General features: G+C 47.0%; 6 protein-coding genes across 6 annotated transcripts; 4 read left to right on the forward strand and 2 right to left on the reverse strand.

The window, feature by feature from the left end:
- Positions 1 to 181: 181 nt before the first annotated feature.
- On the forward strand, positions 182 to 3,174 carry N7500_010772 (ferric reductase family protein; the record flags this gene model as incomplete). The annotated part of the gene is made up of 7 exons (XM_056681910.1): positions 182 to 1,054; positions 1,119 to 1,244; positions 1,286 to 1,497; positions 1,563 to 1,795; positions 1,852 to 1,904; positions 1,958 to 2,079; positions 2,139 to 3,174. 7 exons carry the CDS (start codon positions 182 to 184, stop codon positions 3,172 to 3,174), a joined length of 2,655 nt encoding a protein of 884 aa, XP_056527319.1.
- A 433-nt stretch (positions 3,175 to 3,607) lies between these two features.
- On the reverse strand, positions 3,608 to 5,370 carry N7500_010773 (Major facilitator superfamily domain general substrate transporter; the record flags this gene model as incomplete). Its single annotated transcript, XM_056681911.1, has 4 exons — positions 3,608 to 4,539; positions 4,605 to 4,950; positions 5,014 to 5,284; positions 5,357 to 5,370. The coding sequence occupies 4 exons, from the start codon at positions 5,368 to 5,370 to the stop codon at positions 3,608 to 3,610; spliced, it is 1,563 nt and encodes a 520-aa protein (XP_056527320.1).
- A 57-nt stretch (positions 5,371 to 5,427) lies between these two features.
- Positions 5,428 to 5,604, reverse strand: N7500_010774 (Major facilitator superfamily domain general substrate transporter; the record flags this gene model as incomplete). The annotated part of the gene is made up of 1 exon (XM_056681912.1): positions 5,428 to 5,604. The coding sequence occupies one exon, from the start codon at positions 5,602 to 5,604 to the stop codon at positions 5,428 to 5,430; it is 177 nt and encodes a 58-aa protein (XP_056527321.1).
- A 3,621-nt stretch (positions 5,605 to 9,225) lies between these two features.
- N7500_010775 (uncharacterized protein) lies at positions 9,226 to 10,889 on the forward strand (the record flags this gene model as incomplete). The annotated part of the gene is made up of 5 exons (XM_056681913.1): positions 9,226 to 9,551; positions 9,632 to 9,742; positions 9,804 to 10,092; positions 10,151 to 10,225; positions 10,296 to 10,889. The coding sequence occupies 5 exons, from the start codon at positions 9,226 to 9,228 to the stop codon at positions 10,887 to 10,889; spliced, it is 1,395 nt and encodes a 464-aa protein (XP_056527322.1).
- A 523-nt stretch (positions 10,890 to 11,412) lies between these two features.
- On the forward strand, positions 11,413 to 12,410 carry N7500_010776 (uncharacterized protein; the record flags this gene model as incomplete). The annotated part of the gene is made up of 3 exons (XM_056681914.1): positions 11,413 to 11,626; positions 11,689 to 11,946; positions 12,010 to 12,410. 3 exons carry the CDS (start codon positions 11,413 to 11,415, stop codon positions 12,408 to 12,410), a joined length of 873 nt encoding a protein of 290 aa, XP_056527323.1.
- A 1,070-nt stretch (positions 12,411 to 13,480) lies between these two features.
- On the forward strand, positions 13,481 to 15,913 carry N7500_010777 (phosphoketolase family protein; the record flags this gene model as incomplete). The annotated part of the gene is made up of 1 exon (XM_056681915.1): positions 13,481 to 15,913. The coding sequence occupies one exon, from the start codon at positions 13,481 to 13,483 to the stop codon at positions 15,911 to 15,913; it is 2,433 nt and encodes an 810-aa protein (XP_056527324.1).
- Between the last annotated feature and the right edge of the window lie 153 nt (positions 15,914 to 16,066).

Raw genomic sequence — 16,066 nt, forward strand, 5'->3', positions numbered from 1 at the left:
ATTCTCTTTTTGGTTCGAGCCAGCAGGTAGATGGCTATGCTCCGGATGTACAAATTGCAACTTTTTTTTTATTTTTTAAAAAGAAATATTATACCGCCGCCGGACATCTCATGTCATATAAGTATAGTCCAATGTCTTCGGACTTGAGATTGTAGTCTGCCCTAAAAATCAATACGACAAAATGCTCCCCAGAGCGGCTTTTGTGGCTCTCTTCTGGGCCAGTGTCCAGGTTGCTGGACATAGCGACAGCGGCTCCAGCACAAGTTCGAGCCGTAACGTCGCTTCCAACTTGGAAGAGTACTGTTTCTATTCGATATATACCAGTTTATCTGCATACACCTTCGAGGGCAGTGTAACTGTCCAGTCCGCCACAACTTCTTCTCATTCTCATGGGGGCTCCTCATCTTCCTCGCATGGATCGTCGGGTACTTCATCTACTGAAACATCTGAGACCAATTCACATGGATCATCTGAATCTTCCTCCGCTGTATCCCCCGGCTCCTCTTCTGTAGCTCATATGCACGGATCATCCAATTCTTCCTCTACCGGCACATCTGATTCTTCCTACTCAGGATACACACATGGATCGTCCGGTTCTTCCGCCACTGAATCTGATTCTGACTCTGAGACACACACTCATGGATCGTCCGATTATTCCTCCACTGAATCTGATTCTACCTCTGAGACACATACTCATGGATCGTCGCGACGAAGTGTGAACGTTGCAAAGCGCGCCCATGGTGGTGGCTCATATGGCTCATACTCTACCGGACCATGCAATAGCACCGTGGAAGTGACTTCTATGTATGCTACCGCCAAGGCCTGGTGTTCCGCAAAAGACTTCAAAGCTGTGGTCCCATATTGGCAAAGCCTTTGTGCAAAGAACAGCATGGAGCTCATGAGCCTGGCTTCAATTGAACCCCTCTTGACGGATGAGTACATCAACTCACTTCCTCAAATTGACCCAGAGCAGAATAATGTGACCACCTATGGAACCATCGACTCGCCTGTGCTGCTGACCAAAAAATACTATGATAGAGCCTACAAATCTTACGTGAGTCAACACTGAATATTCCATCTCGTTTTGTCAGTGAAACACCAGCTAACACATTCCTCAGGTGAGCCATGACTATGCTATGCCAAAAAACAAGCGATATGGATGGGGAATTATTGGCTACTGGGGAGCTGTACTAGTTTTGGGCATGATTTCTAAGGCATGGACAGTCTTCTTCAGCAGACGGAGTGTACGCGGGTCTTACGATCCTGAGTCTCCCCCAATTTGCAGAGTAAGAAAGGTCCTCTTGCTTCTCTGTTTCATTCCTTACGCACGCACATCATTATGCCGGCTACCTTTGCCCCAGCCATACCCAACCACCAGCAACTCTGGTTGTCACATGCTCTTCCCAAGAGAGTCGATACTTTGATTGTGCTTGGTTTTTGGATTGTCAGTATCATTTTGAGCTGTGTGGGTTACGACAGTTTCACGGGCAGTCTTTCGTAAGTTTACCTCATCAAGCAACGAGATGTTTTGTATATCATTTCCACATACTAACTTTTTGCAGAGTACCAAGCCTTTACCAACAAAATTGGCAATACACCTCCGACCGCACTGGAGTTCTTTCATACGCCTGTCTGCCAGCTTTGTGGCTTTTCAGTGGTAGAAACAATGTGTTTATCCAGTTGACACACTTCAGCGTTCAGTCGTTTACTATGTTCCACCGCCACATCGCATGGGTTTGCACTATTTTGGCCGTGGTGCATTCTATCAACTACAGCGTTCTCTTCGCAGAATATGGTGAGTTCATTAGCGTTTAATGAGAAAGATTACATCCCCACTAACATACACGGTAGTTGGCCGCTATTGGATTGCTTGGAAGGAAGAGTACTGGTATATGGGTGTGGTGGTGAGTCTGCCTAATGCAATTGATGATGAAACTCACGACTAACGTACTATCAGGCTACAATCCTCTTGTGTTTCATGCTTGTACAGTCTATGACATTTTTCCAACGCCGTTGGTATGAGACTTTCCTCATGCTTCACATTGTCTTCGCCATCGTTGTGGTAGTTGCCCTCTTCCAGTAAGTCCTGCAGCCACCGTCGTTGCTCAGAAAACGAGCTTCAAGTTAACAATACATAGACACACCAGCTTCAACGGTCGCGAATGGGTCGGATATCTTTGGACGCCGGTTGGACTTTGGGTCCTTGAGCGGCTTGCCCGCGTCGGTCGTGTTGTATACTGCAACCTGAACGCCCGATTCGGAAAGCAATTTTTGGGCACTGCTACAACTGTTACGTACAGTGAGGCAAGTGACTTGGTCAGAATTGAAATGGTTCCCGGAGCCGCAAGCTTGACACCCAGACCCGGTCAGCTTTATTATATCTATCAAGCAACCTGGCTCAAGGGCTGGGAAAACCACCCCTTTTCATTGGGTGCATGGGCGCCTTCCTCCTCAGTCAACAATGAAAAGACTGCTTCGGCCCCCCGAAATGGACATAAGCTTATCTTCTACGTCCGGCCGTACGATGGATGGACACGTCGCCTTCGTGATCAATGCCGCAAAGCAGGGGGAATCATTCGCCCGAAGCTCCTTCTTGAGGGAGCTTATGGCCACTCCGAGCCAGTGTATGCCTACAACACTCTTTTGATCATTGTCGGTGGAACAGGAATTGCAGTAGCAGTGCCGTACCTCCTGGATCACATTGCGCGCGTCAAGGAAGGCAAGACGAAGACCACCAAAATTCGGCTTGTGTGGTCCGTCCGACAAAAAGAGATGTTCAACGAGGTATTCAACGAGGAACTGGCGGAGATCATGCAACATAACGACATCACGATCACTGTCTTCTGTACTCGTCTTGCTAAAATCACTAGTGATTCTGAGTCCGATGATGTGAACCTCTCCAAGGAGCTTTCGTCTACTGTAGCGCCGGTGATCAAGGCAACAGGCGTGGACTCTCCCACTAGCAACAGCAGCCTGCGGTTCTTGCCTGGCCGACCCAATATTCGCGAAACAATCATGTCTGAGGTGCAGGAAGCTCAGACCAGCTCGACTAATTTGGCGGTCTTGACTTGTGGCCCGGCCCAAATGGCCGATGAGTGCCGTGGAACTGTATATGAGACCATGAAGAATGGCTTCCGGGACATTGAGTACTTTGAAGAGGCGTTCGGCTGGTAGATGAGAGAAAGGAGATTAATGGTGGATGAACAGCAAGTTGTGCTATTTCGATGTGAAGATTGAATATTGCCTCGGGATGTAAAGGCAATTATTAGGGAATGAATAGAATAACTCTTTAGATGTGGAATCCGAGGACCCCTGCAGCCGCAAAAATGGCAGCTTTCTAAGCTTCAATATATGCCAATTGAGATGGCTCTTTTCCGCAGCTACATATAAGTCCCCTCTGTTCTATCCTCGCCCGGTCCCTACAAGATGTTTCATCTTTTTTCTCTTCTGATGTCATTATACTCTTATATCCTCGATGCTTATCCTCGCTACACACGCTATATGACGCCCTTGACCTTGGTGAAGCCCGTAACACAAATTCTTTATCTTCTTAGTGCATCGGACGAGTAGGCAGTCGCTTATTTATCTTTGAAACAAGCCTTCCCCATTAAAAAACGTTCCCCTTTGTCTGTGTCATGTTCTTGACATTCAGATTTTTCATCATACCAACCCATATGAAGCCCAAAGCCATGAATGCAGTACCAGCTGCAAGCATCCTTGGTTGGGCATAGCCATAGGCTTTCACAATGGCGTCTCGCTCGGGGGTTCCAACTGGATAGCTGAGCTGCTGGGGAAGACTCGAGTAAATGAGAGACAAATTGGGCATTGCTGATTCTGGAAGAGTTTCCGCCAGCTTTTTTAAGAATGTGTTGGTCCAAATAGCTCCACAGATAGCACTGCCAATCGATCCGCCAATACTTCCCATCACGAAAAGCAAGGCAAGGACCGCGGCAACATGTTGGTGATCGACCGAAGCAAGGACGGCGAGCTGCACACACAGGATGAAAATGCTGCCGGCGGCAGAGAAAAAAACCTCACACATGACAATGTATCCAATGTATCCACCAGGTTGACGGAAATGAATCATGAGGCCAAGTCCAAAGATGTAGAGCGGTACACAGATCCAGAGAATCCACTTGAAGCGACCCGTCACACGGATGAGCCAGCCAGCGAAGAACAAGAAGACAAATGCCACAATACTGAAGGTATTTCCAACGTATCCAGCTGTGGCCACGTCCAAATTGTACACCACTTGCAGAAATGACGGGAGATAGACGGCGTAGCAGTAGTAAGAGATCTGGTATGTCATATCAAGGAGACATGCGCCTAAAACGGTCCTATCGGTGAGGAATTTATAGTTCAGGAACGGTATTGGGGCAAGGTAGGTCTCATAAAGCCCAAATGAGATGAGTAGGACCAGCCCAATCACAATCATGGCAATGATATAGCCAGTCTGCCAGCCATGGGGTGCCATACTGGCCAGAGTGAATGGAAGAAGGAATACCACCATGCCGCCAGCAAACAGGAACACCCCCATCACTATTTACTCGAAATGAATTAGTATCTTGGAACAACTACCGTAGAGCACTGATATGGTTACTCACAGTCGAATGCTTTGATAAACCACCATACCGTTTCGAGGTTGAAAGTCCAGGCCTTTCTTTCCCTGACGAGAATGCCTTCTTTCTCGGCTCTGCGCAGATTGTAGGCCAGCATAAAATATATGGGCAAGGCAAACGCTGGCAAGATAATTGCCCACACTGCGTAACCCCATCGCCAATTAACATTAGCGAGAAATCCTTCTGCAGCTTTAGACCCAGCAAAAGCTGATATAATTGCCGGAGAGGAGGTAAAAGCAAATGCCAGTCCTCGATTCCTCAGGTTTGTCACATCGGTTGCCAGAACATTCCAACTGTAGGCGAGACCTCCGAACCCGACTGAGTAGAATACCTGCAATTGAAATGTGTTAGGCACTTGCAGAAACATGGGCTTAACCATAAATTTATATCTTACCTGCCCAGCACAGTAGGTGGGAAGGTTATGGGATGCAGCCAACATGACTATGCCCAGGATACAGAACCCTGTCATCAAAAGAATACCTTCCGCGCGACCCCAGAGGTCCAGCGCTTTTGCCATAGGAATATAAACTGCGCCTGTCATTGAAGATGCCACGATATTGATGACGGTCAAAAGTGAATGACCTGCAAAAGAACTCGTCGCATAAGCGCTTAGGCTGTATACCACGGAGGTCTTGAGGTTGTTCACCAGTGTGAGAAGCCAGATACTGTTGAGAAAATGCGATTTGAGTTAACTGATCTGCTAGAATTAAATAATGCAACAGGACAGGGACACGAACAATATCAAGACCATGAGCATCGATCCCTTCCCCCAGGTCAGAGTAACAGCTTCAATCTTTTGGACACCAGTTTAAGCATTATCGGCAGGTCTGGTCTCCTCCTTGCCAGTCACTCCATCGGTGGAAGCATGTCCAGCTTCCTTGTCATCAGCTCTCACCTGCAAAGCAGAAGGGTCATCCAATGAAGTGACTTCAGTTTCCGCAGACTTGTTGCCAACTATCCGATGGAATCGGCTCATAATCACCATATTTCTTTCGTGAGCAAATGAATCGTACGCTGCATACGGCACAACCGATTTAAAGCGAGTGGGGGGTGGGCATTAAATATCTCGTCCTCGATTAGACGGTCTAACTTGTTTACGTTAGGACGTAATAAGCACAGAGAAAAAGGAGAGTGAAAATCGGACTATCAATTGCCGGCGACAGGATACCCGATAAGGTTGTCAGATATAACAGATGGGTACCAAGCAAAACATAGTAATTATGCCTGGCATCCAACGCTAGAGCAAAGCGTGGGTAGTATTTAAGGCGGTAGACACCAAGTTACATACGGTGGTCTACAGCTTACTTCTTCCTTATGGGCTGGATCTTTTTCTTGTCCACCCAGTCGGTGCACTCAAGGAAACATGATATTGGGGGCTGCTTGGTAGGAATCGTTCGAGTTATCTTGCTGTTCGTCGAAATCAAAAATTCAGTCAAAGCGTTGTGTGCTGGCCCTACAGTTGCCAAGTGATTTTGAGACAAAAGATATGGAGCTACCTTGGCTCTGGGCAAAAATCCCCCAAACCTCCAAATTAGATTTCAGGCAGTGGGATGGGATAGCGGGTGGGAAGAGCATCCCTATAGGAACAATTTCTGCTCCTTAGCAAGATAATGCAGGTGGGATGACTTGCAGTGAGTTCCTTCCCAAGGACCTTGGGAAGATTTTGAGGCTTTGTTAGATTCATAATGTGACAAATGTGGCCAAATAGACTAGACTAGCTGCAGTTTGGTCGAGGGAAACCTTATCCCTTAAAGTTCCGATGTCGGAATTGACGAGGTAAGCCTTGGGGCGAGCTACGTTGAGAATTTATAGACAAATTTGAATGCTGAAAATGCGACTGAATATTTACCACTAGGTACACACTACACGTATGGTGAAGCGGCGCCTTTTGAAGTTGAGGATACATATGGATCATTCAACGCAAAATGAATTAACGTTGTAAACAAAATTTCCCATGTGAACTTTCTGATTATAATTCATTCGAAAGTCTCTGAAGTTGAGTTTCTCGTCCAATGTGCCGTATCGTACATATCAGTACGGAGTATGGAGATCAGATTAGATTAGTTAACGTTAGCGGGAAAGGCTAATCTCCGAGGCTAGCTTCTTTGAGTATCCTGAGTTGGGACTGCTCATACCGATCCTGTTTTTGTTTGGTTTTTTCTCAAGCACAAATACTCCTTCAACGAAAGCGAGACCTCTAAGGAGTTCATAATTAAGGCAAAATTAGATTCAAGTGGACAATCAAGCGCCCCATTACACATTTAAAGAAGCACAGGCGAAAGAGAACGTCGACTGAAAGTCGGCAAGCTTATTGGGGCGAAGTTCAGATACAGTGCCCAGCCTAAGCCCAGCCTAAGCCCAGCCTAAGCCCAGCCTACGCCCAGCCTACGCCCAGCCCGAACCCTTCCGCATTTCTGTGGACAGTCCCTCAACTCTGAATGGCCCCCAATACCATAGATGGAAACCCCTTTTTTTACTTTCGCAGATGCGGCAAACAGTAAATTTCGGAAAACATATTGCTGCCAATACATGCACCATATCTTATCAATCACCATCCCATCTCAACATAAACTTCTTTTTTCAATCCATTAGATATCTATATGACTTAGGCAAAGGCCAATCTTCAAAGAACATTGTCAAGCTTCGATTTGTCGAGTGTGGCATCACACTTGTGTGTTCCTCCCCATGAAACTCATTCGCAATGACAGTATGCAACTGTTTGCAATCTCGAAGGAACTTGCAGAGAGCGAGAGCATTGTCAGCCATTTTGAAATCAAAGGTCATCCGCTTTTTTGTTTCGTATCTTTCAAGAGGCTCATTATCCCACTGGGGAGGATTTTGCTAGACTGAGCCCCAGAAGACCATGAGCGATGGTAATTTCTCCCCAAAGGCTCTTTTTGCAGAAGAATCTTAGCCTCCTGTAAACTGAAATGAATTTGCTATTCCACCAGATCGAGGGACTACTGGCCATATGACAATCAAATGACTTCGGGCGTGTAAACAACGCGTGTAGTACAAGCAATCCCCATAGGAATGACTGTAGAGTGCTTCTCTGGGAACAAAGACCTGTGGAACTCGGACTTTGACCGCGGGTCAAAATGTCTTTTGAATAAAGTAAACGAATATATCGGCGCCTCTATGTCCAGAAATTGGAGTTTCTGTTGGCGCGGAGATAGATCCAGGTTGCGACATCGCATATCAAAAAGCTTTGCGCTCAATGGGTACCCAATAGCCACAACGATACTCCCACCAACGAAATGTGATGTAGTTGCACGTCGCCAAGCAATCTCGGTTGCAGTCATGAATAGAGCATTCCCATCGACAATATATCTAAATTTTGTTCGTAACTGACTTTTTTTCATCTCTCTCCAAGCCCGGGAAATTCTCGACGGCCACTCACATCATGGGAAATGAACCAGATGCAGATGTTCTGTCACTGTGCCAATGCAGTGGCCAAGACACTTGAATCAGATATCCTTCACCTTGCTAGCTATTCAAGTAGCACTGTTCGGAATTAGGGAGCGGGACTGCGGTCGAGCTGGTTTCGCTCATCTTGATGCTCTTGCTCTTGCAGACGCCCTGGCGTAGGCCCCAGAGCTTCAAATATATCGTGCAAAGAAGATTGCTTGTTATATGAAAATATCGGGCGAGTCCGAAAGCTCGAGTCCGACTTGCTCTTGGCCCCGGTTTCGGAGGCTAGATACGTGGGTCTGAATATGGGAGTACCTATATACCAGAGTATTGTATGTATAGCGTGGTATTGGGGGCCATATCGAATCTGCTTGATAACATTGTGGCTCATTTTCACAGCTCTTGGATATCAATTAGGAATTTGTTACGACGTAATCATTCGCAATAGGCGTGACCGAAAATTCCTACTTTTGTACCCTGATAAAAAAAAGCCACGTAATAAAGAAGACTGGATAATATCGCGCACATGGGTAAAGATATTGAGTGGTGTAAAAATAGGCATGGCGAAAGTCAGATATTCTTTGTTTCCCTCCGCTCTCCAACTTCTACGGGGTTTCGCCATGAGGCGTGCATATCCTATCACACCACAGTCTATGTTTGGCTATAACTCTCATAGCTATAGAAGCTCTGGGTTAGATTTGAGTTAGTCAATCTCTTTCATGATTTCCAAGTAGCCCGAGTGAAGTCTCTAAACTTTTCACAAATTATTGTATGACAAAGTCCGCCGATTTCATTCCATTTACAACATATACCTGTCCAAATAAATCGCAGATTAGTAGCGTCAGCTTTTCCAAATCCGAGAGCAATTGGAGGAATCGTTGGAGCCAGGTCCACTGAGAGTATGCATTTTACGAATACACTCATGGGGGGTTTTTCGAAAGCCTCGCCGAATGAACAGCATGGTCAAAGAGAGTATATCTTTGTTGTATATTTTCTATGACCTTCAGATTTTCTTTGACATCGCATAGTCGAGCCCTCCATCTGTCTAGGTAAATGGGTTGGATGTGTACAAAGATGGTTGGAATACAAATACCTTCGTAGTTTTTTTATTCATAGTCGTCATTTATGTTCAATATTTGGTTCTCCTCTGTAAAAGAAACCACCACCATATTGGTAGTGACTGTCTCTGTTACAAATGCCTCCAAGGGCTAACCCGCCCCGAACTGCGAAAGCGAACGGCAAAGTGGCATCCGATAATGCTAATGGAAAACGCAAGCAAGATGACTTAGATGGAGATTCAACGGCAGCCCTTCCAAAGAAGAAGACGAAAACGGCAATTCCGCAAACCCTGGACGAGCAACTTCTTGCGGCCGATCTCAACACTGATTATTCGAAAAGAAGGAAGAAGCTTAGGAGACAAATGCCCAAGAAAAAGGAATGGGGGAGGGTAAAAGATATCATCACGGAGCGGGAGAATGCACCGAAAGGGTGGAACTCCGATGAGCCTGATCTGATGCCCGAGTACGTTTTACCTACTTTGCCTGATTGATGCAGGCTCTGTTGGTCAATTTTATAGTTAATAATTGAAATTTGCTATCTAGAGACTTCGAATCCCAGATTGACCGGTGTGTTGAGCGGATTGCGACGAATATCATGCCTCATGTCTATCAATATAAGATGAAGGAATTTATGCAAAGACAGGCGGAACGCGAGTGAGTTATCCCATAAGTTCCAATTTTGTGATGGAAACTAATTATCTTTTCTCCTACTCAGTGCACTGATGGCTACAGAGCCAGGTTTAAGTTGGCCTGTTGTACAACGCCTAGAGGATCTCAAATTCATTTTGACCTGGCTCGAGACAGGAAACGACGTACACAAAATGGTCGATACGGTGAAAGCAATCATAGCACACTATCGTGCAGGGGAGTTGGACTGGCATCCGGACTTCGTTACTTATTGGCATGCTGGAGTTCAGCTCTGCCTGCCGCGACCTTTCCACTGGGATGAATACCGCCACATCCATGACAAATGTCAAGGACATGAAGGGTTTTGGGTCGAAGGTGTAAGTCTTAACAAATGCCCTTTTTGGATCAATAAAGATGCTAAGAACAAACATTCAGATTCTCGGACCTGGGCCTGGAATGAGCAAGATTTCGATGGTGTGCCAACCAGATCCGCGTTTGAATGCCACAATGGTAACTATCACCTTCCCAGATGCTCTAGTAGCTGCTTCTGTTGAGTGCTATATCTAATAATTTGATCTAGGTGAGACTTACCCTCCAGATCCCGCACACTCCGGCTCCGGCGCCTGCAGCGGGAAATCCACCACCCAGGCCGCCGTCCTGTGAATTCTCGTTTATGGATGACACCGGGTCTACACATATGAGCATATTTGAAGAAGACATCGAGATTCTCCGGGTTGATCCACGTACTGGAAGCAAATTCCCGATTCCCCGATGTCTAGGTGTTGGGGTTCTTTACGTCGCAGATGGAAGGCGGGTCCCATCGCTATTTCGAGAATTCGAAGTCAATATGTGGAGTGAAGATGAATCGGGTTGGATGTCTACCAAGTGGGAGGCGATACCGGCTTCTATCCAGAGCGGTAGATCAACGAGGGGCGGCAATGACCGTTTGAGTGGGTCATGGCTGCGACATAGGTTTTATACTGGAACTTCTCCGGATCAGTCGATGCGTCTTTGGGTTTTTAACTATAACCCCGGGATACCGTGTGGTCAGAGGACTCTCCCTACTGCGACGACGGCAGAGTTAGCTGCGCCCTTCCGAACTGGAAGGCTTCACCCTGTTACAGACTTTCCTCATCTGGACCCAACTCTTGCAACAGGGCAAAGTTTGATCTAATTTGCCTGAAGATGTGCAGTTCTGCCTTTTCTCATACATTTCATAGTTATGTTCTACTGCCCAGTTTGCTAGTAGCTTTGTTGGCATTGGTCCTATGTTTGGCCTACTCTTGCATTGCCCTGTTTTTCTCTTTTCTTTGATTTTGGCTGTTTAATTTAGATATATCAGCGACTCTCCGTAAGGATAGATGTTATGCGATTCAATATTCCCTCAAATTGCGGAGTCAGAGATATCGGAAGTAAGACGTATTAGATCTAATTGGATAAATGGTAACAGCAGTGTATATAGAAATTTCTGTCCTATGGGTAGGACAACTAGAGTCACTTTATTTCATGAACACAAAATGTATACTCCGTACCAATTTCCTCTTTTGGCGAAACTCGTATATCTGAAACGATATCAGTCCATAAGGCATCGACTTATCGGGTTACCCCTTCTTAGGTTCTGCGGGGTTGCCATTTCTTTGTCTCGGACGTCGTGTCAAACCGCAATCCCTATTCCTCCAAGCCAGGACCTGCACAAAATGTCATCTATGACTGTTGAACAGAAGCTAACTGTTTCTGCCCTAAACACAGAAAGGAGCAACGATGGTGAAGTAAATAGGCTACATCACATTCCAAGACCCACCAACAAAGAAGAAGAGCGGCAATGGCTTCTGGAGCAGATGGCGGGCGCATTTCGCATATTCGCCAAATTGGGATTCTCGGATGGTAGCAGTGGTCATATCAGTGTCCGAGGTATGCTCTATTGCACTTCACAAAACTCCGACAATTGTTCTAGATGTGCTGACTCTCCAAAGACCCCGTTGAGCCCCACACGTTCTGGATCAACCCATATGGAGTACATTTTGCCCTTCTTAAAGTCTCTGATATGGTCCGGGTTGATGAACAAGGAAACAGGGTGGCTGGTGCAAATAAGCCAGTCAACACGGCTGGGTTTATTATTCATTCGGCAATCCACCAGAGGCGACCCGACATTCATGCAGCCTGTCATATGCATAGTCCCTATGGAAGAGCCTGGAGCACTTTTGGCAGGGGAATTGATATGTTGAATCAAGGTAAGATACATGATCCACAGCCGTGGACCCATGCCTTTGCTGACACTAATTCAAAAATCAAAGACTCGTGCATGTTCTACGACGATCTTTCGATATATCCCGCCTTCGGGGGAGTTGTTTTCGCACAGGGAGAGGGTCAGCGCATTGCTGACTACCTTGGAGCCAAAAACAAAAATTTGATAATGCAGAATCATGGCCTGCTTACTGCCGGTGGTACGGTTGCGGAAGCGGCGGCCTTTTTTATCGCATTGGAGAGGGCATGTCAGACTCAGATCCTAGTGGAATCTTCGACAGCCCCTGGCTCAATTGGTGCAAATGGAGGAGTTTTGAAGAAGACATTGGTGGATGATGAAGTTGCTCTATACACCAAGAAAGGAACAGGTACTCCGGAGGTTATGTATATGCAATTCGCTCCCGAGTACCAATTGATCTTGAAGGAGACAGGTGGAGATTTCTTGAATTAAAGGAGTGCACTGGAGGAGATATGCTGTTTGATCGTGTGATTTGACATGTTTGCGATGAAAAGACATCAAAGACAGCAGAGGGCGACATGAGTATCTATTCCGGAGGTCAGATTTCAAAGTCTCACAGGTGCGGTCGGGGTCCTTCATAAACTATGATTATCATGTGATATTATGTACCAGAAAGTCAGGACTTTCAAATCTCATTCTAAATGTCTTAACGACATGCCCTCTTACATATATATGCAACGAAAGGACGTTTGCTGAGATGTGTGGCTGCCTGAGGCCCCCAGACCTGTCGGCTAGATAGAGATCTCTTTCCTATCCCCTCGAGCGATGTTGTCTTCCATGTACTTCATCACTTGATGACTTCTTTCCTCGATTTATCTAATCGGTTCCATTCCACCTTTTTTACGTGCTTGACAAAGCCGAGCAGCCTTGCAACACCTCGGATACTGCGTTAGCGCCGTTTTTCGAGCACCACCTTTCGATTTACGGAGTACCACCCCCTTCAAGATCCGACCACATTCTTTCCGACTTCGACATTCTCAGCCAAGCTCATCATCCCTCGACTTTTCGAATCCTTTTAGGGTATACCTAGATGTCACAAAGTCATGTGAGTGCTTACAGTGTCGTTTTGCGGATAATGTTAGCCTTAGGTCACTGTATAAACTCACCCGTAAACCTCTGGGCGTCCAATCTGATGTAGCAGATATCATGGATGAGCATGACTGAAAAAATCGTACGGGCCGAGTCATGATGCACACGACACGGCAGAAGCCTGGCCCAGTGGTGATACTATGTCCGTTCCCAGGGTTGTTATCAATAAACCACACGTCATTGACTTGTCAGACATCCACGGATGTCTGATTACAATCATTCTGCTACTTATTAAGAAAGAAATCCCCTTCCTTAACTCGCCATAATTTTATTTCCAAGGTTTATTATATCTTGATATTCACGGCTCCAGTGCATACATTTCTATCTTTGTCGGGTCCCAGGTGTCATTACACTAAGGGATTCTGTTTACGTACTGAGCAGCATCGCCGCTTGAACGGAGTGTACAACACAAAATGGCATCCAAATCAGCTGAAAAGAGCATCTCCGCCTATGGAGAAGCTCGTTCAACTGTAGAAGGGAAGCCCCTCGATGCTGACACTGTCCGTAAGATGAATGCCTACTTTCGGGCCAGCATGTACCTATGCTTGGGCATGCTTTACCTTCGCGAAAACCCACTCCTCAGAGAACCTCTTAAGTTGGAGCATCTCAAATCTCGACTTTTAGGTCATTGGGGTTCCGATGCCGGGCAGTCTTTCACCTGGATGCACATGAATCGTCTCATCAAGAAGTACGACCTCGATACTCTTTTCATTTCTGGCCCCGGACATGGCGCCCCTGGAATCATTTCTCAATCTTACCTTGAGGGTGTCTACTCGGAAGTCTACCCGGACAAAGGCGAGGATACGGAGGGCCTGCAGAAGTTCTTCAAACAATTCTCTTTCCCCGGTGGTATCGGAAGCCATGCGACCCCCGAGACACCTGGCAGTATCCATGAGGGTGGCGAGCTTGGATACTCAATCTCGCATGCGTTTGGCTCGGTCTTCGACCACCCTAATCTTATTACCTTGACTATGGTTGGAGACGGCGAATCCGAGACTGGCCCACTTGCAACCAGCTGGCACAGCACGAAGTTCCTGAACCCGATCACCGATGGAGCAGTCTTGCCTGTTTTGCATCTCAACGGATACAAGATCAACAACCCAACGGTGCTTGCAAGAATCAGCCACGACGAACTTTCGTCTTTGCTCATTGGCTGTGGATGGAAACCATACTTTGTGGAGGGAAGTGATTTTGACAGCATGCACCAAGCCATGGCGGCTACCCTCGAGCAATGTGTCAAAGAAATCAAGGAGCACCAGAAAAAGGCCCGAGAGACAAATACCCCATTCCGACCTCGCTGGCCAATGATCGTTCTCCGCACACCCAAGGGATGGTCGGCTCCACGGAAGGTTGATGACCATTATCTCGAGGGATTTTGGCGCGCACACCAGATTCCTCTCACTGATGTCCGCACCAACCCAGCTCATCTCAAGGTGTTGGAAACATGGATGAGAAGCTACAAACCAGAGGAGCTCTTTGACAAGAATGGCACCTTGATTCAGGAACTGAAGGAACTTACGCCCACCGGTAACTCGCGGATGAGTGCCAACCCTGTTGGCAATGGAGGTATTCTACGCCGGCCGCTCCACATGCCTGATTTCCGAGAGTATGGGTTCAAAGATATTGTGCCGGGCATAACACCCAAGGGTGGCATGGCCAACATGGCGAAATTCCTCCGTGATATTGTCGCCAAGAACATGCACAACTTCCGACTCTTTGGCCCAGATGAGAGTGAATCTAACAAGCTTGCTGAGGTGTATAAAGCAGGCAAGAAGGTGTGGATGGGCGAGTATTTCCCAGAGGATAAAGATGGAGGAAATCTGGCCCCTGATGGCCGCGTGATGGAGATCCTCAGTGAACATACCTGTGAAGGGTGGCTGGAAGGATACATTCTTTCTGGGCGACACGGACTGCTCAACAGTTATGAGCCTTTCGTTCACGTCATTGACTCCATGGTAAATCAGCACTGCAAATGGCTCGAGAAGTGCCTTGAAATAGAGTGGAGAGTCCGAGTCGCATCTCTCAACATCCTCATTACCGCCACTGTCTGGAGACAAGACCACAATGGCTTCACCCACCAAGACCCCGGATTCCTCGATGTAGTGGCCAACAAGAGCCCCGAGGTGGTTCGCATCTATCTGCCGCCCGACGGCAACACTCTCCTATCTGTGATGGATCACTGCCTCCGCAGTACCAACTACGTGAACGTGATCGTCGCCGATAAACAGGAGCACATCCAGTTTTTGAACATGGATGAAGCCGTCCAGCACTGTACCAAGGGTCTCGGAATCTGGGACTGGGCGAGCAACGACCAAGCCGCAGAGCCAGATGTCGTGATGGCATGCTGCGGTGATGTTTCTACACACGAATCGCTAGCCGCGACTGCGCTACTGCGCGAGTATCTTCCACAGCTTAAAGTCCGGTTCGTCAACGTTGTGGATCTATTCCGACTGATTTCCGAAATCCACCACCCCCACGGAATGTCTGATAAGACGTGGAAGTCCATTTTCACCACCGACACACCCATCGTGTTCAACTTCCACTCATACCCCTGGCTCATCCACCGACTCACGTACAAGCGACCCGGTCAGCATAACCTGCATGTGAGAGGCTACAAAGAGAAGGGTAACATTGATACACCGTTTGAGCTTGCTTTGCGCAATGAGACCGATCGATACAGTCTCGCTATAGCTGCTATTGATTTGGTTGAATCCCTCGGAAACACGGCAGCCGGCGTGAGAGAGGAGCTGATCAATAAGCAGCTTGCGGGCAAGTCCGAGGCATTCGATAACGGGATTGATCCTGAATATATTCGGAACTGGAAATGGCCTTACCCAAGAAAGTAGGGTGTTTTAGGTGTTGATGTTACATGTATTCAGTTTTATACTGTCTGAAGTCATCATAGTAATATATTTCAAATTGCGATTGAGTCCCTAGATCTCCAATCTCACCATTAGGGTCTCATTCGTGCCCATGCACCCTCTGTACAAAGCTGACTG

The sequence above is a fragment of the Penicillium coprophilum genome (genome assembly GCF_028826855.1).
Source record: "Penicillium coprophilum strain IBT 35676 chromosome Unknown utg000007l_segment0_segment0, whole genome shotgun sequence".
In the NCBI taxonomy this organism is placed as follows: Eukaryota; Fungi; Ascomycota; class Eurotiomycetes; order Eurotiales; family Aspergillaceae; genus Penicillium; species Penicillium coprophilum.